Here is a 22,370-nt window from a genome sequence, read left to right on the forward strand (position 1 = left end):
GAGTATTTTTGCACATCTGTCATTCTGTGTTTTCTTGTTGAATCTCAGTTAGTGGGTGGTGTGAGCATTGTCTGATCGACGTGTTCAGAATTGTGCATGTCACATTTGTGTTTTTAATCCGTTTTTTTCCTTGCTTTGCATGGTTTGGGAGACATGCACATAAGAGCTGTCTCAGACCACAAGCCCATACTAGGGAGCGGCCTGTCTGAATCCTGTTCATATTAGACACTGTTCACATGTTCAGGTTTTTAATACATTAGATAGGGACTGCTTCGATAGGGGTTACCTTGACGTGGTGGAGCAGCTTGATGTACATTTTTTTTGCGCAAAAAAAGTATCACCTGAATACCCTGTATTTGTTATCCATCACTTGCTGATTACTGCCATTTTTTATTGCAGAGTATTTTTGCAAATCTGTCATTCTGTGTTTTCTTGTTATACCTTGCAATGAGCCAACTGTAAGACAAAACCTGGAAAAAATCAACTCCGTGGAACAGAAAAGGGATCTGGTCTGAGCTGGACTTTAGGTTATTTATGAAAGAGGAAGAAATTGAGGATTTAAAGGACCAAGCAAGAATCTCTTGTAGGACAGACTGCAAACAACAGGCAGCATTCATTGGACATCCAGAGACCTGAGCATCCAAAGCTAGGACCATCCTGCAACCCCAAACAACCTATAGGCTTCTTACAAATTAACCCTCTTAGAAATAAGGATTATAATTACTATATAACCACAAAAATGGAAAAACAAAATTTAGAAGGAGTAAATGAGCAAAGCACAGAGCTGGAGACACAGGACACCTGGGGGTCAGACATGGAGACAACACATGGGCAGAGGAGCAGTAAAGCTAGGAAAGGAATCACAATCAGAGAGAAACCAGAAACTCTTATTGCTGATTACACCAAAGAGGAAGATAAAAGAAAAACCAACCTGCTATTCTACACAGATCAACTCTCGGCCTGGCACACCACCCTGTGCAAACATTATAAATATATATTTAAGTGCAACACTAATAATGGCCGGCAGATTAAAATCAGAAGCCAAGCAGATGATGACACCAACTCACTTACCATAAGCCTATACAACAATGGCACCGTCATGGTGCAAGGGACGAGGACAATCTGCAGCAGTTTGAAAACCATTTTACTCATATCAGAGAACAGGCACAAATCTTTAAAAAACAACCCCTAGAGGCCACTTCTAATGCTCACATCTCTACAGAGATCTCTAGGTTCAGCTCCTCAACCCCCAACACTTCACACCTCTCCCCTGAGGCCATCAGAGACTGCCTATCCCAATTAGAAAGAGAACCACTCCAAATTAGGGAAGAGCTTCAAAGAAACTCGCATAGAAATGCAAATGACCAAGTAACAAGTGAGATCAATAAACTGAAATGTGAGTACAAGTCAGCTCTACAGAAGATAGGAGAAGAAATGCGTGAATTACAAAATGACAATGAGAGACTCATAAAGGAGACCACAGAACTAAAAACACAGACCCCTCACCATCTGACCCAGCAGGGGGCAAAGGAAGCAAGCCAGAGAGCAGACAACATGGCCTCCACTGACCAGAATGTGAAGATGCCAAATAACAGCACAACAATAACCAATACGACCAATCCTGAAACCAATAAAAGTGAACCAGAAACGAGAGAGATAGAAAAGAGAAGAGAACCAACCACCAGCAAAGCCAGCATCACAGACCCCCATCAGCGGCCACTTAACCCACCCCAGACATCACAAAGTCCTGACATTGTCCTAATAATGGACTCAAATGGGAAGTACCTAAATACACGATGGCTATTCCCAGGAAAACGGGTCAGAAAAGTTCACTGTGCAACTATTGAACAGGTGACAGAGGTCATCAGTAATCCACGGTTTACCAACCCAAACCATATTATCATACAAACAATCTGCCAGACCAGCACCAGCAGATCACAGGACAACTTATCCAATTAGCAAAGACGGCAAAACTAACATTCCCAGACAGCAAAATCATTCTGTCATCTCTGCTCCCAACAAAGGATATATCCAGGCAAACCACCCAAAGTATCAATATGGAACTGACAGAAAGGGTCAAGACTGTCCCAAACGTGACCCTGGCACAACACCTTTCCATAAACCACCATCACCTGTATGATAATAAACACCTCAACAAACAAGGGGTCAGCCTCCTGGCCAAAGAGCTGAAAGACATTATACTAAACAGAGGACCGAGGCCTGGACTCAACAGTGACCATAATCACACTGAAAGAGCCCCAACAATAAAAAGGCAGAAAACCCCAATCCTATCTCCAGAAGCTGGAAACAAAGCTCTTCACCCAAAATCAGACCATCAGAGGTGGAGACCTCCACGGAGGGGTCCACCGACCCCACACAGATACATGCAGAGCAGAGATATGAATGAGATAAAGACCCTGCTCAGCGCAATATGCAGGAAACTAATGTGACTGGATGGAACCAAGCACATCTACAGAACAGTCAGAAATCCAGTTTGATCTACACAGCTATACTCATTACAAGGTATATACACCCAAGATATATAGAAACATGACTTCACTTACAATCAGCAGCTGGAATATTCAGGGTCTCAACACCTCGACCTTTGGATGTAAAACAAATGACCCTGACATTATACAAAGACTGAGAAATATAGACGTTCAGATCCTCCTGGAAACATGGACCAGAGCCGAAAACGAATCTCTGGTGCCCATCGGATACAGGGAAATCTCTGTCCCTGCCCTGAAAAATAAAAACATCAAACAGGGCCAGAGCTCAGGAGGAATACTGATCTGGTATAAAGAGGAGCTCCCCCAGTACATCAAACCGGTGAAGAGAGGAGGCAGCCACATATGGATCAGGATCAGCAGCTCCATCCTCACCTCTCAGTCTGATGTCCACCTCTGCGCCACCTATATACCACCACCAGAGTCACCCTACTTCAATCCAGACTGCTTCGAGATCCTACAAAGAGAAGCCGCCCACTATCAGGGCCTGGGCAAAGTTCTCATCTTTGGAGACCTCAATGCAAGAACAGGGAGAGAAAACGACAGTACAGTCAACAAAAGTGGTAAAAAGCTCCTGAACGTATGTAGAAGTTTAGGACTTCATATTCTTAATGGACAAACCAAAGGGGACTCCTTAGGGAGGTGTACACTAAACTCCCATGTTGGGAGAAGTGTAGTAGATTATGCCATTACAGATATGAACCTGGCAAATATCAGCGCCTTCATAGTCTCCCCACAAACGCACCTGTCAGACCACAGCCAACTTCTTCTGTACCTGAAATCTACAGAGAAACCATCCACTCAAAAGCCACAGCAGAGTGGCCTCTTCACCCGGCCTCCATCCTAAAAAATGGCACAAAATGTCAGCATTAAAGTATAAAGAGGCTCCCAGCAGACCTGAAATACAGCGGATGCTCCACCACTTCTACAACTATGAGTACCAGCCTAACCCAAAGGGAGTGAGTCAAGCTGCCAAAGACCTCAACTATATATTCTATGCAATGGCCAGACTGTCCAACCTTAAAAAATCAACTACAAGAGACCAAAATAAAAACAGATCAATGGATGGTTTACAGAGAATGTAAAGCCGTATGGAAGACCCTGAGAACAGCCTCAAACAAGAAACACAGAGACCCCAACCACCCGGGTCTGAGGGAAGCCTATGAAGCTATACAAAGGTAGTACAAAACCATCCTCAGGAGGAAGAAGCAGAGTTACATCTCTTCCAAGCTCAACCAACTCCAAGATGCCCTCCAAGACAACTCCTTCTGGGAACTATGGAACCACATGGGCACAAAAGACAAGAAAACGCAACATCCATATCCAAAATGGCAACATCTGGCTCCAGTACTTCAGAGACCTCTATAAAGACATTCCAAAGGAAGAACTAAGCCAAGAACAGGAAAGCTTAATGGCAAAACTAAAAGCAATGGAGGAAAAAGTAAAAAATTTCCAAAACCCCGTGGATACACCTATTACATTACAAGAAGTAGCAGAGAGAATCTCTTCCATAAGATGTAGAAAAGCCGGTGGCCTGGATGGAATCCTACCAGAAATGCTGAAGTACAGCCCACCAGAAATACAGGCCGCAATGGTTAAACTCTTCAATATTGTGCTAAGTGCCGGCTACTTCCCTCGTACCTGGAACCAAGGCCTCATCACACCCATCCACAAGAATGGGGACAGGTATGACCATGCCAACTGCAGAGGAATATGTGTCAGCAGCAACCTGGGAAAACTGTTCAACAGCATCCTGAACAAGAGGATCCTCAGTTTTCTCACCGAGCACAACGTCCTCAGCAAGAGCCAAGCAGGGTTCATGCCAAACCACCGCACTAACGACCACATCTATACCCTGCACAGCCTCATTCAGAGACACGTCCACAATACAAAGAACGGGAAGATATACGCCTGTTTCGTAGACTTTAAAAAGGCATTTGATTCGGTGTGGCACCCAGGCTTATTCCTGAAACTGCTGGAGAGCGGAATAGGAGGAAAGACCTACGATGTTATCAAAAGCTCCTACACCGAGAACCTCTGCAGTGTGAGTGTGAACGGTAGAAGAACGGCCTATTTCCGGCAGAGCCGTGGAGTCAGACAAGGCTGTAGCCTAAGCCCAATGCTCTTCAACATTTACATCAACGAGCTGGCTACCGCTCTGGAATCTTCCACAGCACCAGATCTAACCCTCCACGACGTGCAGGTGAAATTCCTGCTGTATGCAGATGACCTGCTGCTTCTGTCACCAACCGAGAAAGGTCTCCAAGAAAACCTGAAAATCTTAGAGAAATTCAGCTCCACCTGAGCACTACCGGTCAACGCAAAGAAAACCAACATCATGGTGTTACAGAAGAGAAAGAGAAAATCAGACCAGCACCCTTCATTTTTCCTCAACAACTGCGCCCTTACAGGAATGGACAAATATACCTACCTGGGCCTAGAGATTCACTGGTCAGGGAGCTTCAAACAAGCCATAGAGACCCTGAAAGACAAGGCCTGCAAAACCTTCTATGCCATCCGAAGGAAACTGCTATCTGAAGCCACCAGTGAGGCTCTGGTTAAAAATCTTCGAATCTATCATTGCCCCAATCCTCCTGTATGCCAATGAAGTCTGGGGCCCTCACACCTACCCAGACTGGTCAAGGTGGGATTCCAGCCCAACAGAAATATTCCACCTGGAATTCTGCAATCACCTTCTCCAAGTCCATCGGAGCACCTCCAACAGTGCCTGCCGGGCCGAGCTGGGCAGATTCCCTCTACACCTAACGATTCTAAAGAGGGCACTGTCATTCCGGGCTCACCTACAAAGAAGCAATCCAAGCTCCCATCACCATAAAGCCCTGACACATGTAGGTGAAACAGAAAAACCAGGACCCTCGGAACAGCTCACCCAAACCCAACCTGACCAGAACACCAATCACAGCAACCTAACAAAAGCCGGAATCAGGAAGATGGTAGACGAAGGCCAGGAGAGGTACGTAAGTGACTGGAAGAACGACATTATCAGCTCACAGAAACTGACCATGCACCAGAGTCTACAGAGAGACTACAGACTGGCCCCATATCTGGAGAGACTCCCGAACCCCAGAGACCGCAAGATCCTGAGCCGGTATAGACTCAGTGCCCACAGTCTGGCCATCAAATCCGGCTGACACAGGCAGAGCTACAAGCCCAGGGAGGAAAGACTGTGCCAACACTGTGAACAGGAGGCCCTGGAGGATGAGACCCACTTCCTGCTACACTGCTCCAAATACTCAGCAGTGAGGGACACTCACTTCAGGAGACTCTCACATCTCTTCCCGGATTTCATCACCATGGAGGAAGAGAAAACATATATCCTGCTGGGGGAGAAGAGAGAGCAGTGGAGATAGCAGGGCAGTGTGTGAGCGAATGTCATAGACTGCGAGAAAGAGAACTATGATATGCCATGGACTTCTATAGCCCCTACCCTGGATCTGCCCCATGCCCCCCATTCACCTTCCCTATGCCATGGACTTCTATATCCCCATCCTGGATCTGCCCCCATCCACCTTTCCTACAACCCCTACCCAACATCCCTACAGTCCCTATCCCTATTCCCTTTTGTACACTTGCTTTGGCAAAACTAATGTGTATTTAGTCCTGCCAATAAAGCTTCCTTGAATCTTGAATCGTGTACACAGGGGTCTGCGACCAAAGCTGGGGGTATACGGGTGTATACAGCGTACACAGAGGCGCCTGTGACCGAAGTTGGGGTATACAGGTGTATACAGCGTACACTGAGGGATCTGCGACTGAAGCTGGGGGTACACGGGTGTATACAGCATACACAGAGGCGTCTGCGACTGAGGCTGGGGGTATATGGGTGTATACAGAGCACACCTCGTACACACACTGCTCTGTACACCTTGTACACACGTGGCTCCGCTCCGTACACCTCGTACACACGCGGCTCCGCTCCGTACACCTCGTACACACGCGGCTCCGCTCCGTACACCTCGTACACACGCGGCTCCGCTCCGTACACCTCGTACACACGCGGCTCCGCTCCGTACACCTCGTACACACGCGGCTCCGCTCCGTACACCTCGTACACACGCGGCTCCGCTCCCTACACCTCGTACACACGCGGCTCCGCTCCGTACACCTCGTACACACACGGCTCCGCTCCGTAAACCTCGTACACACACGGCTCCGCTCCGTACACCTCGTACACACAGGGCTCCGCTCCGTACACCTCGTACACACAGGGCTCCGCTCCGTACACCTCGTACACACACGGCTCCGCTCTGTACACACAGGGCTCCGCTCCGTACACCTCGTACACACACGGCTCCGCTCCGTACACCTCGTACACACACGGCTCCGCTCCATACACCTCGTACACACACGGCTCCGCTCCGTACACCTCGCATACACACGGCTCCGCTCCGTACACCTCCTACACACACGGCTCCGCTCCGTACACCTCGTACACACACACCTCCGCTCCGTACACCTCGTACACACAGGGCTTCGCTCCGTACACCTAGGGCTCCGCTCCGTACACCTCGTACACACACGGCTCCGCTCCGTACACCTCGTATACACACGGCTCCGCTCCGTACACCTCGTACACACACGGCTCCGCTCCGTACACCTCGTACACACACGGCTCCGCTCCGTACACCTCGTACACACACGGCTCCGCTCCGTACACCTCGTACACACGCAGCTCCGCTCCGTACACCTCGTACACACAGGGCTCTGCTCCGTACACCTCGTACACACACGGCTCCGCTCCGTACACCTCGTACACACGGCTCCGCTCCGTACACCTCGTACACACACGGCTCCGCTCCGTACACCTCGTACACACACGGCTCCGCTCCGTACACCTCGTACACACACGGCTCCGCTCCGTACACCTCGTACACACACGGCTCCGCTCCGTACACCTCGTACATACACGGCTCTGCTACATCCACCCTGTAAACCCCTCCTGACCCCCACATAATCTTCCCCTCATCCAGCACCATGACAACCAGCACAGCAGAGTCCTGCCCACACTGAGGCCCCTGATCAGGTGACCCCTGACTCCTCCCCTCCTGTGACCTCATCACAGGTCCTGTGCGTGCAGAGCAGCTGTAGAAATCTCCGGCCTCGGGGGTCTCACCAGACTTCACTCTTTTTTTGCAGGGGCCGCAGTGGATTTCATCCTGGATCCATAGAGCTGAATAGAGGAGCGATGTTCCTTCACTCTGATGGGAATTGATGGTGACGTTTGTCCAACGTCCACGTTACTGAGTAAATCCCCCCAGGACTGCAGCCGGTAAAGACCCTGATATCCACAGGTGTCCCCTCTAATTGGGGGAAAGGGATAGAAAAGCCTCTTATCCCGAGGGGAAACCCTGTACATGGAGACATCGGCCTCAGATCTCTCCTGTCCTGTTCTTCCAGAAAAGCCTCAAACTTCTGTGTGTGACTCAGAGCTGAGATCTAACGGGAGAGAAGATTCCAGTGCGGGGAAGACGGGAAACCTTCATATAGACGGCCGGTGGGGATGGAGGCAGTGACCGACTCTGGCCAAATCTGTCTCTAGAGCCGCAGTAGAAGATGAAGATGTCGTCCTCATCATGAAGGAGTTATTTCTCATGTCGCGTGTAATGAATATCTCCTGCAGTATTGCTAATGCCGATTCCAGTGTCGGTAATGAGACGAGAATTAGCGTTATGGAAGATGAGTCTATGAGGAACGTGTTCAGCTGCCGACTCTGAGGAGGAAACTGCTTGTTGTCTGTGGCCTAAATATATAGGTTTTATTAGTAGATGTCAGGGGAGAAAACTAAACCCTGTAAAATAATAAATCTCCTCATATGTTTCCCTTATTATCTCCAGTAATTGTATTATTACACAGGATTCTTATGATGTTACATGATCATCTTCTCATTCAGGTCTCTACAATATCGGATCCTCTCAGTGAAGATCTTCTACAGAAGAGAATTTTCCTGATTTACCCATCAAGGATGGATATGGACAGAGACAAGATGGCGGAGAGGATGTTACACCTCACCCTAGAGATCCTCTTCCGTCTCACTGGAGAGGTGAGAGATTCTGATGATGTCACATTACATCATTCTTATCTATGGGAATAACAGATGGACAGAACTGGAGAGGTGAGGACTCTGGAAATGTCTGTAGTGAGATTTATTACTGTGTCTCTCCATAACCAGGATTACACAGTGGTGAAGAAGACCTCTAGTGATCGCTGTCAGGACCCTGTGTCTGAGGGATGGGGAAGACCCCTGAGCCCAATCACGGGGCCTCCACCTCACCCCCTGATCCATGAGGACATCAATGACCAGAAGATCCTAGAAATCATCTACAAGATGATTGAGCTGCTGACTGGAGAGGTGACACTGCTGGGAATGCTGGGACATTATACAGTAACACTATGAAGGGATCGGGGGGATGACGGTATCATTGTATGTGTCAGATTCCTATAAGGTGTCATGATGTCGCTGTCTATTTCTCCATGGAGGAGTGGGAGTATTTAGAAGGACACAGAGATCTGTACAAGAACGTCATAATGGAGGTTCCCCAGCCCCTCACATCTCCAGGTAATAGACAGGACTAAATACACACGGCCTATAATTATCTGTATGTAGAGAATGAATTCAGTCCCTGTATGTGTTTGCTCCAGATCTATCCAGTAAGAGGACAACACCAGAGAGATGTCCCCGTCCTCTTCTCCCACAGGACTGTAACCAAGAAGATCCCAATGTTCCTCAGGATCATCAGGTAGATGGAGAGAAGGTGTCAGGAGATCTATGATGTGTAGACGGCTGTGAAGGTCTTGTGCTCAGTCTTGTTTTATCCACCAGTATTATATGTTTTATACTTGTGTAATGAGAACGGTGGAGATGGCAGGATTAGAGCTGATCATAGATGGGACTTCTCCATCTGTCGGTGACTTTTACAATATTTGTTTCAGGGTGAAGATCTGACCCATATTAATACTACAGAGACATATGTGAGGGGTGATGAGTGGTGTAAAGAGGAGATTCCCACATATGACTACCCAGGTGAGTAGTAACCACTGAATGCAGAGAAGTCACAGATTCCTCTCAGTCACCGGCTGTGGCTGCTTTATCGGTGGTGTAGTCCAGCCGTATTACCATGATCACCATTTTGCCTCTAGACCACAACATTCTCCTCACCCAAAACTGTTCAAATGACTTTGGGCATTGAAAGCCCTTTTCTATAGAACTTACCACCTGGAGGATGCACCTACCCCCTGGTATTAGTGTGAGGGTGATCCCTTAAAGCGAGATCTATATGATTGCTTGTACTGACCCAATATAGGCCGAGTGTGCGCTTAAAGAGTCACACTGAGCACAGAGTTAGATGTCTACTCCTTTCTCAGCAAAGGCTTGCACACAACTGAAGTTTATTCTCAAGACAAAGAGACAGGAAATGGGTGTCACACAATCTTCTGAGGAGCCAGTGTCAGTCTATGATAGGTCCATTTCAGCTTCACCTCCATATATGGTATCCAGTATCTCAGCTTCTGCATTCCAAGGATTCCTTCCAGGGTGTTGTCTGAAGACACAGACGCCATCTTGGTACACCATATCCGAACTGACTTATATAAGGTTTAATAATTGATTTCATTAGCCATTCTCTCCTTCACATTAGGAGACGCGGACCGTTACCTGCCCAGATTTGTAACTATAAAGTCAAATGACAGCGTACGTAGAATGTGCTGACAAGATAGAAAATCACTTGAAGAAAAATATTATGCTGGGCCTGTAAGAGAAAGCGGAGGGTAATGATGCTGTTGGCTTCCTAGATCCCTGAGATCTTATCATAGTAACATAGCAACATAGTTTTGAAGGCTGAAGGGTGACCTTATGTCCATCCAGTTCAGCCTATTTTTAGTGCAGCTGTTCTGCATTGTTGATCCTGGGGAAGGCAAAAAACCCACACAGTAGAAGCCAATTTTCTCCATAGGGAAAAAAATTCCTTCCCCTAAGGCCTCTTTCACACATCAGGTTTTCGCCGTCAGGCGCGATCCGGCACTTTTGACAAAAACCGGATCCGGCGAAATGCAATGCCGGATCCGGTTTTCCCCCCCATTGACTTGCATTTGCGCCGGATCGGGCCGGATGGCCATGCGTTTCATTCGGTTTTCGCCGGATCCGGCAATGTGTCGCAATCCGGCATCTGGAAAAAACGGCTACTGTAACGTTTTTTGTCTCCGGCTAAAAAGCCGGACACGCCGGATCCGGCGTGTCCGGCTTTTTCACACAATGAAAGCCTATGAGCGCCGCAATGCGCCGGATCCGGATTTTTTGGGTCTGAGCATGCTCAGTAGCTCTGCCCACAAGACACATATATAAAAGCATGACAGTGGGACCCTCAGCCACACCCAACATGCCACCCAAGACAGCAACCAGACGCATGAGAAGGCAGGAGACCACTGCAGCACCATCAGCACCACCACCACCACCCCAAATGGAGCAGCAAAGGGAACATGCTGAACAACGGGAGGGGAGTCCAGCAGCAGATGAGAGAAGGTAATTATCAAATCCCCCATTCCTCAAAACTAGGGCCAAGGAATATCAAGATATTCATTGGCCCTTTGTTTCTCTTTATTCAACAGCCGCCCAAGAGATGCAGCAACAGCACCCACAGCCATGGAGTCTGGCCAGCAAGAGGACAGCACATTTTCTTCTGGGAGCCCTCCCTCGCATCGTCAGCGTTTGACGGTAAGTTTTTATTTCCAAAATCTATCATCTCTGTAATATATGTCTATTCATTGCCTTTTATTTCAAAACAGGAATCACAAGCTGAAGAGGAGCTCTGAGAAGAAGAAGGAGGGGTGGACAGACACCTGGAGTGGGCTCACAATTGGTAAGTTTTTTGCATCAAACGCAGAAACACAACATCACACTACACACAACACATAGAAAACAATGTACCGCAGACCTCACACAGCAAACAAATGCCAACATCCAAACACATAAATTTTTTTCTTTTCTTCTCTAGTCTTCCCAATCTGGTGCTCGGCCAAGAGGTCCTCGCAGTGCCTCCCAGGGTCGTCGGTGACAGCAACGCGGCGGTCACCAGCGTGTAAGTATAATATTTAAGTGAAATTTTGGTACACTTTTTATTTCATGTCTTAAGTGTGGTGACTAATTTTGCTATTTTTCTCTTTTACTTTAACAGCCTTCACAGCGTGCTCCCGACTCGGACGGTGAGGATGGAGGAATTGATGTGGACCACCTCATCGATCTCGTCAGAGAAAGGGAGCCGCTATGGAATATGGCTGACCGCCACCATGCTGACCTGATTGTTACCCGACGACTCTGGGAGGAAATCTGTTCGCTCCTTGTGGCCCGCTGGGAGGACCTCGATGCTCGGGCCCAGATTAAAGAGCGTAAGTATATACAGTACCGGTTGCTTGATTTAAACCAGTGTTTCCCGAACTCCAGTCCTCGTGGTCCCCACGGATCATGTGTTCAGGATTTCTATTTACTATGGAAATCCTGAAAACATGACCCCTGGGGACCATGAGGACTGGAGTTTGGGAAACACTGATGTTGTATACTAACCACTTTGTCCTTTCTCGTTTCAGGGGAGAGAATTGTGAAGCGGTGGCGGTCTGTGAGGGATCGTTTCAAGAAGGAGTTCAATAAAGAGATGCGGGCCCCGAGTGGATCTGGAGGACGCAGGAGCAAGTACAAGTACGCACGAGCCCTGTTGTTCCTCCGGGATACAATGCTCACCAGAAGGTAAATATTACACACCACATGTAAAAAAAAAATGTTTAGATGTAAAAAAAAATTTTTCAGCCAGGGCCATACCATGTCACTATTTTAATTGTTTTTTTTCTCTTTATTCCACAGCACGGTGAGCAGCACTCGGGAGCCTGCACGATTGGACCCTTCTGAGGTGATCCCTGAGGAGACCGGCACCGAGGGACACTTCGACCGCCCCAGTAAATCTGCACCTTCCCAGCCTTCCCACACATTCAACCCATCTGTCCCATCCACCAGCACAGGAGCATCGTGGCCGCCTACATTACATGAAGCTGCTGGTGAGGAGATCGATTTCCCTTTACCCCACCCTTCTGCCCCTGCCACCTCTAGTACACCTGCGGGTACTGGGCGGCAGCGGCAGAGGGGTCAGGAAAAGACTTATGAGCCAGAGTTCTTGCATCTGAATGCATCTTTCCAGAACTGTCTAAAAGTCTTGTCAGAGCAAATCTCCGCAGGCTTTCAGCAGATCAACTCCAGCATTCTGGAGGTGAAGACACTTCTGCAAACCATGCATTCAGAAGCAAGATCTTCGCCAAACCACACCTTTTTCAGGTCTGTTGTGGAGCGCATGGAAACGCTCTCTCCTAGCCAGCAGATGCATGTAATGCATTCATGCCACGGTGCTCTCCAGCAGGTTACCTCCCAACCTCCTCCTCCCACCCCAGTAGTTCCTCCACCTGCACCCCCTCCAGCCACTTTCCATCCTCCCCCTCCTATTACGTACCAGCCACCTCCCCAGTACCAGCAACCTCCCCAGTACCAGCAACCTCCCCAGTACCAGCAACCTCCCCAGTACCAGACATCTCCCCACTTCCAGCAACCTGCCCCGTACCAAACTCCTTCCCCGTACCAAACTCCTTCCCCGTACCAAACTCCTTCCCCATACAACTTGCCATCAACATCATCTGCTCCTACAGTCCCTGCCCAACCCTCCACTCCACCGCCCACCACCTCTTCTGCCTCCCACATGTCCACCCATTCTGTAGCTTTTTCCACACCTTCACCTCTAACTGTTCCTTCCCCACCACGATCCCAGTCCTCTCTCCACACTCCCAGTGTCGAAGTGTCCCACAGCCCCTCCAGCAGTATTTCCACCCCACACTACACAGATTTGTAATGTGTGTTTTGTAATAAAAATGCCCAGTTTTTCTTCAAACCTTTATTAAAAAAGTTTTTTGCACTTTAAAAACATTTTACAAAAAAAAAATATTTTAAATAAAAGTTAAATTATCGTTTCACAATGGTTGTCTGTCATTTCTTTCTGCGGCGAACTATGTTTAAAAAAAAGGTTAAATACAGGGTATTTCAAAGGTAAAAAGGTATTCAAAACCAGGTATATAACTGTGGGTAAATTTTAGCTTTTTGCCACAGTTGTGTTCCTGGTTGCGTTTGAAGCAAAGTATTTCACCTAAAAAGTTGTGTTTATTGTTGGTGATTTCCTAACAATGTACACAACTTTTGTTAAAAGGTGAAATACTTTGCATAAAACACAACCAGGTACACACCTGTGGCCTAAAGCTAAAAATAGTAAGACCATGACAAGATAGCCAACTTTGGTTGGCAAAGGTATATACTGTTGGTACAGAAGGTACACAAGTTTGGTTAAGGGCACAAATCTTTCACCCTCTGTCATCCTGCCAGTGTACTCTGCCTTGAGGTGACATAAAGTATTGTGCAAAATTGTCCCTCGTTACTGAAACCGTCACAGAACTTCTAGTGGTAATGTCATGGTAATCTTGCAAGGTGGTTTCTTCAGAGGTGTCCTCAATGGAAATGGGTTCCTTGCAGATAACAAAATTGTGGAGTACTACGCAAGCTTTGATCACCTCGTCAACAGTTTCTGTCTTCAGGTTGATCGCAGTCAATAGGACCCGCCATTTGGCTGTCAGAATACCAAAGGTACATTCAACCATTCTTCTTGCTCTTGTGAGGCGGTAATTAAAAATGCGTTTTGTTCTTGACAATCCTCTGCTACCGTACGGTTTCAAAAGGTGTTCTGACAGCTGGAAGGCTTCATCCCCTACACAGACAAATGGCATAGGTGGACCAGATGTTTGCGGCAGCGGTCTAGGGGGTGGGAACTGGAAGGTGTTTCCATACAGTTTACGCCCCATGGCAGACAGTTTGAAAACTTGAGAGTCATTGGAGCGGCCATAGGCCCCAATATCAACAGCAATAAATTTGTATTCCGCGTCAGCGATGGCCATGAGGACAATTGAAAAATATTTCTTGTAATTGAAATATTCCGATCCCGATCCGGCTGGCTTTACAATGCGGATATGTTTCCTGTCCACAGCGCCCAAGCAGTTGGGAAACTGACATATCTGTAGAAACTTTTCAGAAATTTCAATCCACCTCTCTGTTGTGGGCTCTGGTAAAAACTCTTCAGCTAAGGAGTCCCACAGTGCACAGCATGTGTACTTCACTATTCCAGATATGGTGGAAATCCCGAGTCTGTACTGGAAATGCAGTGACGAAAGGGATTCTCCAGTTGCAAGAAATCTGTGGGGAATTAAAAAACAATAAATTAGTTTTAAATCACAGCATTACATACCAAAACTGACCTATAACACTTGGAGATACAAACTACCACCAACAAGATTGCAGTGAAAGTGTGCTCTGAAGCGAGCAGATCCAATAAATGTGGCTTACCTTAAAGTCACCATCAGACGCTCTGCGGGTGAAACAGAGAAGCAGCAATAGGTGTCCGCTTTTCTTATGAGGTGTGCAATGCGCTCCACCAAGTAATCAAAATTCTCCATTTTTTCCGAACATATGCGAAAAATTTCTCCGGGTTTCGTCTAAGGTCCATGCAGAGTGTAGAATAGACCCCACGCGTCATTCTCTTGGCTGTGATAGGGTGGATCCACAAACGTCGTCTACGATGCCTGATGCGCTGCTGTCTCGCTCTCTCCTTCTCCAGAACAATCACCCTCAAACGATTCGCCTCCGCTATAAAATCTGCCAAATTCTTCAAAATATTTCCAATCACAACATCCATCTTCGCCAGTAACTTGCTCTTCTCTCCAACCTGCACTTTCTCCTTTACAACCTGTCAAAGAAGGGCTGTAGGAACACGCTATATATAGTTTTCCAGTAGCCAATCCCGTTCGGAAGGCCACAAGGGGCGATTTTAAAAACCGGATCCGGCGTAATCCGTCGAAAAACGGATCGAAAACCGGATGAGACGGATTCGGTTTTGGCTATCAAGCGCAAGACGGATCCGGCAGAAAACCGGATCCGTCACATCCGGTTTTACTAAACATTTGCCGGATCCGGCGCTATGGCACGACGCCGGAACGCGCCTGACGCCGAAAACGTGATGTGTGAAAGTAGCCTTAAACGAGGGGTACCAACAATTTAGACCACGTGTGTAGGAGAAGTGAATATTTTGATTCTACAGCAACTTTCCGGAAATTAACACGCAGTGGATGTTGGAGTGGAAATTACACATTTGCCATTTTCTTACCCAGCACATAGTGCCCAGATTGTTCTCCAGGAGACATCGCAAATTAAGTGGGTTCTTCTCACTATAATATTACTAAATACAGGGATCCTAAATGTTGTTTGCGCACACTGCAAGACTCCGAAGTGAGAGCGGATTTTGCTGGATTGGTTTATGGAAACCTTGTTGCTTTTCAACAGCCTTTGAGCCACTAATCGTGTGGGAACCTCTGTTTTTCCATTGACAGATGATGGACCTGAGTGGGGACTTGTTTTTGTGAGATGAGAATTGGTATTATTTTCATCTACATATCATTAATTGGTTTCTTTATATTTGACATTTGGGAGGCAGAATGAACAAACAGTTGAACACCGCACACTACTGGCTCATCCAACAAGGTTTTCTATTAGACTGTGAACTGTCATTGTCTTGGTAAATAATTAAAGCTTTTACATAGCTTGCCATTTTTATTGACAGTTTATGTAGAAATGTTCAAAAATATAAAACTCAAGGATATTTTATTAAAAATGTTTTTTATCTTAGCAGATGACTGTACCAGGAGATCAGAGGGACAGCTGACATCTTCAATTTTTAAATCTGATCATCTTGAGATCCTTCAAGATACAACTAAAGTGATTGCTGTTACTCCAGATATATCATCATCAATTCACAGCAAAGATCTGTCATCGGATCCTATGAAACAGGTCCCATCTTCTGATTCATTACTGACTACTAAGGAAAATCAAAGTCACAATAGAGGCAATAAAAAACAAACTGCTCCTAAAGCAAATAAATCATTTACATGTTCAGAATGTGGGAAATGTTTTAACAAGAAATTTCATTTTGTTACTCACCAGAGAATTCACACAGGGGAGAAGCCTTTTGCCTGTTCAGAATGTGGGAAATGTTTTGCATATAAATCACTGCTTGTTACTCACCATAGAAGTCACACAGGGGAGAAGCCTTTTTCATGTTCAGAATGTGGGAAATGTTTTAACTGTAAAGGGAATCTTACGCAACACCAAATAACCCACATAGGGAAGAAACCTTTTTCATGTTCAGAATGTGGGAAATGTTATAAGCGTAAAGGGAATCTTGAGCAACACGAAACAACCCACATAGGGGAGTTGCCTTTTTCATTTTCTTAATGTGGGAAATATTTTACTTGGAAATCAACTGTGAATAAACATCAGAGACGTCACATAGGGGAGAAGCCTTTTTTATGTTCATAATGTTGGAATAGTTTTAACCAAAATTGAATCTTCTTAAATGGGTTTTCTCTTGTCATTCCTCATGTTTGCTGACAAAAGGATAAAACTAAACATTATTAATTCCAAATGTAAAACTATACCCATAATTCACCCCCTGAAGGTTAGTCAGTAGGTGACTAATAGAAAAAACATGTACCCCACATCTCAGTACATAGGGTGAGGTGACGTATACACACTCACTCTCCAAGCCACTCATTTCTATGGGTTTCATCGTTCTCACCAAAGGCGACTCATCAGGAGACTATTTAATATTGACCTATATAACTAAAATCATGTATCATGTTATCCGAAACAGTCAGAAAACTAGCCACATATTGGCAGACCCCAGACCTCAGACTATATACTGTGTAAGTTTATAAGCCACTCCAGTGTCAGGAATAGATAGTATGTGACAATACAGCATAATTCTTGTGTTTTTTCTCCTATAGTGACTGCCCTAGTTTGGTAATGTAACTGCTGTTAATTAGTATTGAAAAAACAATCATAGGAACATACAAATAATTAATCATATGGCACGAATAGAATCTAATTGGCACCAAAAGCAACCACCCATCATAATGATGTAAGGACACATGTACTATAGTAAGAGCGAGTGCTCATATAACAAAATGCATTGTATTACAAGGACAGCCGTCCATAGAAAGAGTAGAAGCATGCTAAGCTGACTCCCAGCAGTTGCAGGTGCATCTCGAGCAAATATACTAACACTTCAAGCAGCCAAATAATCAAGCATCATCAATGCAGTACTATTACCTGAAAGTGACAGGAGGTGTTGGCAGAGGAGCTGGACCGTCAGCCCTTCCCCGACGCGCGTTTCGGAGCGAACAAGCTCCTTCCTTGTCCCGGTCCGGCTCCTCTGCCAACACCTCCTGTCACTTTCAGGTAATTGTACTGCATTGATGATGCTTGATTATTTATATGTTAATGCAGCCTGCATCACTTTACATTGTTTATGTAATACATGTGTAGTTGCAGAGGTGCTTGGTCCGGATGCCCATATTTCTTGTGTGACCACTAGGTGTGTGCAATATTCCCTGCCCTTACCGTTGTACCGTACCCGTCTTTACATTTTTGTATTTAATAAAGTATTGAATTTTAATGGGACCCTATGACTGTTTTTCAGTGTTTTCTTAGCATGCTTTTTGCAGTTGGCCCTACACGTATCTATTAATATACACATGTTTGAGTGGCAGGTGGCAATTTGCCTTATAATTATTATTGATATTATTTCCCTCATACATGGGTTATGTTTGCCACTATTTGCTTATATCTTGTTAATTAGTACTGCAGACAAATTGTTCTAGACGGCCCAATTTGTACCACTCAGGGAAACCTTACCTGCTCCAAAGGTCATTTGCAGCTTCTAACTAATGGCCATGCTGCGGTCTGTCAGGGAATGAGTGTAATATCGTTATAAAGACTAGGGATATGTGCTATCATAATGTCTGGGGGATCTGTGCCATTATTTAGTATGAATATGGAAATTATCTCTGAAAGGTAAGTGTTCCCTGATGAATGAATGATGAATCCAATGAATATTCATTTCTCTTAAGTAGCGGCACACGTGACCGCCGGCAGCAGCAGGAAGCCAGTGGCTAACACTGCGTGCTACTGATGAGGAAGGAATACTCACTGCTCTCTGTGCGCACAGTCCTGGCGAGTACTCCGGCAGCTGTGCTCTGCTTGTGAGCAACGCATGACGTCCCTGACATGTGCTACTTACAAGTATAAAGCAGTTGCTGGCACCGGAGCAGATGCTGCAAGGGAGCGCAGGATAGGTAAGTGTAATATTTTGTGGGTTTTTTTTTATGTTTTCTGATGGGGCCATACATACCAGGATGGGGGTGGTGGGCAATTATAAGGATTGCGCCATGCATATCAGGACAGAGATGGGGGCCCTCCATACCAGGATTAGATGGGGCCATGCATACTAGTATAGGGATGAGGGCGATAATTCCTGCCACGATAGGAATGAACGTCCATGCATACCAGGATAGGAATTAGGCGCCATGCATATCAGGGTAGAGATGAGGGATCCATGCATACCAGGATACGGATGAGGTGGCCATGCATACCAGGATAGGTATGAGGGGGTCATGCATACCAGGGTAGGGATGAGGGATCCATGCATACCAGGATAGGGATGAGGGGGTCATGTATACCAGGATAGGGATGAGGGGGTCATGCATACCAGGGTAGGGATGAGGGGGCCATGCATACCAGGGTAGGGATGAGGGGGCCATGTATACCAGGATAGGGATGAGGGGGCCATGCATACCAGGATAGGGATGAGGGGGCCATGTATACCAGGATAGGGATGAGGGGGCCATGCATACCAGGGTAGGGATGAGGGGGTCATGCATACCAGGATAGGGATGAGGGGGCCATGTATACCAGGATAGGGATGAGGGGGCCATGCATACCAGGGTAGGGATGAGGGGGTCATGCATACCAGGATAGGGATGAGGGGGCCATGTATACCAGGATAGGGATGAGGGGGCCATGTATACCAGGATAGGGATGAGGGGGCCATGCATACCAGGGTAGGGATGAGGGGGTCATGCATACCAGGATAGGGATGAGGGGGCCATGTATACCAGGATAGGGATGAGGGGGCCATGCATACCAGGGTAGGGATGAGGGGGTCATGCATACCAGGGTAGGGATGAGGGGGCCAGGCATACCAGGGTAGGGATGAGGGGGCCATGCATACCAGGGTAGGGATGAGGGGAACATGCATACCAGGATAAGGATGAGGGGAACATGCATACCAGAATAGGGATGAGGGGAGCCATGCATACCAGGGTAGGGATGAGGGGGCATGCATACCAGGGTAGGGATGAGGGATCCATGCATACCAGGATAGGGATGAGGGGGCCATGCATACCAGGGCAGGGATGAGGGGGCCATGCATACCAGGGTAGCGATGAGGGGGCATGTATACCAGGGTAGGGATGACGTGGCCATGCATACCAGGGTAGGGATGAGGGGGCATGCATATCGGGGTAGAGATGAGGGGGCCATGCACACCAGGGTAGCGATGAGGGGGCATATATACCAGGATAGGGATGATTGGGCAATGCATACCAGGGCAGGGATGAGGGGGCCATGCATACCAGGGTAGCGATGAGGGGGCATGTATACCAGGGTAGGGATGAGGTGGCCATGCATACCAGGGTAGGGATGAGAGGGCCATGCATACCAGGGTAGGGATGAGAGGGCCATGCATACCAGGGTAGGGATGAGGGGGCCATGCATACCAGGGTAGGGATGAGGTGGCCATGTATACCAGGGTAGGGATGAGAGGGCCATGCATACCAGGGTAGGGATGAGAGGGCCATGTATACCAGGGTAGGGATGAGGGGGCCATGCATACCAGGGTAGGGATGAGGTGGCCATGTATACCAGGGTAGGGATGAGAGGGCCATGCATACCAGGGTAGGGATGAGAGGGCCATGCATACCAGGGTAGCATCTCCATTTTTCATGGTCTCAGGTTGGGTGAGGGCTTACTTTTTGTGTGCTGAGCTGACGTTTTTAGTGATACCATTTTGGTGCAGATACGACCTTTTGATCATCCGTTATTGCATTTAAATGCAATGTTGCAGCGACCAAAAAAAGTCTGTGGCGTTTTGACTTTTTTCTTGTTACGCCATTTAGCGATCGGGTTAATTCTTATTTTATATTGATAGATCAAACGATTCTGAACGCGGTGTTACGAAATATGTCTATGGTTTTTTTTATTGTTTTAGTTTGAATGGGGCAAAAAGGGGGTAATTTGAACTTTTATATTTTTTTTTATTTTTTTTTTTACCGCATCGTATCTTAATTAACCAGATGACTATTTTTAGTAGACGAAGAATAATAGAATGTTATCTGTATGTTGGCTTTCAAATTTAAGTGTAGATTTCTGGTTGGTCAAGAAAACAGACTTTTCTTTGTGTAAGCCGGTAATACTGACTTTTATTGTGCACTTATCCTTGATCACTAGTGATGATTGCTGATATGCTAATTATGCATTGTGTTATTGTAAAATAATGCTTCTCCTGTAAAATACTCAGGACTAGTTACCAGATAAAAATATAGTGGTTTATTTGGATTCTTCCATCAAAGTAAAAGATTATTACAGAAAAACATAAAAATAGGTGAAAGAGAGATTGTCCATTAATTCATAGCAAAGCAAAATGTATTCTTCTTCTCTCCGGGATCCTGAATAGCAAATGGCTGCTGTCTCTCAGTTCGTCTTCTCACATAGCCGTTAAGTGACATACCAGCTGTCTGTCCATTCAATGCTATATCCATGCAGCGATGACATCCTCGGGTCTGTGTCTCATGATGAGGAGGGAGTAAGAGCGACCTCTACAGTTAGCCATGAATTATATACGTCTCCTAAAGCATGTGGTCTCTACATATATGGAGCTGTCTTTCTACCATGAGCCAAGCTTAAAAATAGCCTATGTCATTTCAGCTAGCAATGTACAGAACTGGGTGTAATAAGAAATATTTAACGGATTATTAATATTTAACAATTCCCCCTTTTGAGGGAGACCGACATTAATTGGAACCCTCAAAATATAACAAGATCTTCTTTCTTCTTTTCTTCTTCTTTGACAAAATAATTTAATATCAATAATAATAATAATAATATCAGATTACTGTTATAAGTACTCAATGACATAATTGATGTGAATTCATGTTATGGTAATCTGTGAACAATATTCATATAAAATATGTATAATTATACTTCCCTAAGTCTAAATTGAAGCATCTCAGGTCCAGTCATCATCATCTGATGTCATCTGGTCTTCATTTTGATGTCTTCTGTCTTCTTCTTGGTTCTTTTAAAAACACAGTTTTTCTCTATCATATAGATGTTGTAGAAATCGTGTTGTGTATAAAATCAAAGTTCATAAATTCAAATGTTAATACGAAAACAAAGTCTATGCAGCTTTAATATCTGTGCAGTGTCATCTTTAAAAACCTGGGCTTACATTGGCTCGCCTTGGATATTCTGGAATCCTCCACAGGTACTGGTCTTTGAACAGGTGTGACGTCTTTGGTCAGCAAAGCAAGGGTTAAAATGACTCTTCCTTGCTAAACATAGCACCATAACCAGTCCTTGTCCTAATGCACAGGACATATGTCAGGGTTGGGGTTTTCCTGACAATTACCTTATTGTTCACCAGCCTTCATCGAAGCTTTTCAGGTGATTGAAACCTCTGGAACTTGGTAAGAACGTGATAACACAGTTCATCTCAGCATCATAGGATCATCGTCCTCTGGTTGTCAGGTTAGACACTTTAATCGTGACTGTCAGTGATGGATTCTGCACTTGTAATTAACACAGTTACTCAGTAATCATAGCTT

At 46.2% G+C, this 22,370-nt stretch overlaps 2 protein-coding genes across 3 annotated transcripts; both read left to right on the top strand.

Moving 5' to 3' along the window:
- Positions 1–1,434: 1,434 nt before the first annotated feature.
- Positions 1,435–16,934, top strand: LOC141082470 (uncharacterized). Its single transcript, XM_073566411.1, has 4 exons — positions 1,435–1,636; positions 9,168–9,265; positions 9,459–9,549; positions 16,277–16,934. Exons 1-4 carry the CDS (start codon positions 1,435–1,437, stop codon positions 16,879–16,881), a joined length of 996 nt encoding a protein of 331 aa, XP_073422512.1. The 3' UTR covers positions 16,882–16,934.
- LOC141082322 (uncharacterized) lies at positions 9,581–13,527 on the top strand. Of its 2 annotated transcripts, XM_073566268.1 has the most exons (6): positions 9,581–11,235; positions 11,307–11,380; positions 11,516–11,599; positions 11,696–11,906; positions 12,105–12,261; positions 12,376–13,527. In XM_073566268.1, the coding sequence occupies exons 4-6, from the start codon at positions 11,792–11,794 to the stop codon at positions 13,403–13,405; spliced, it is 1,302 nt and encodes a 433-aa protein (XP_073422369.1). In that variant the 5' UTR covers positions 9,581–11,235; positions 11,307–11,380; positions 11,516–11,599; positions 11,696–11,791; the 3' UTR covers positions 13,406–13,527. The 2 variants fall into 2 exon arrangements, with proteins under 2 accessions (XP_073422369.1, XP_073422370.1); XM_073566269.1 differs by having other exon boundaries at positions 11,516–11,906.
- Positions 16,935–22,370: the final 5,436 nt, after the last annotated feature.

Source organism: Dendrobates tinctorius, unplaced genomic scaffold (genome assembly GCF_039654945.1).
Source record: "Dendrobates tinctorius isolate UK_male_01 unplaced genomic scaffold, ASM3965494v1 ptg000017l, whole genome shotgun sequence".
Taxonomy (NCBI): Eukaryota; Metazoa; Chordata; class Amphibia; order Anura; family Dendrobatidae; genus Dendrobates; species Dendrobates tinctorius.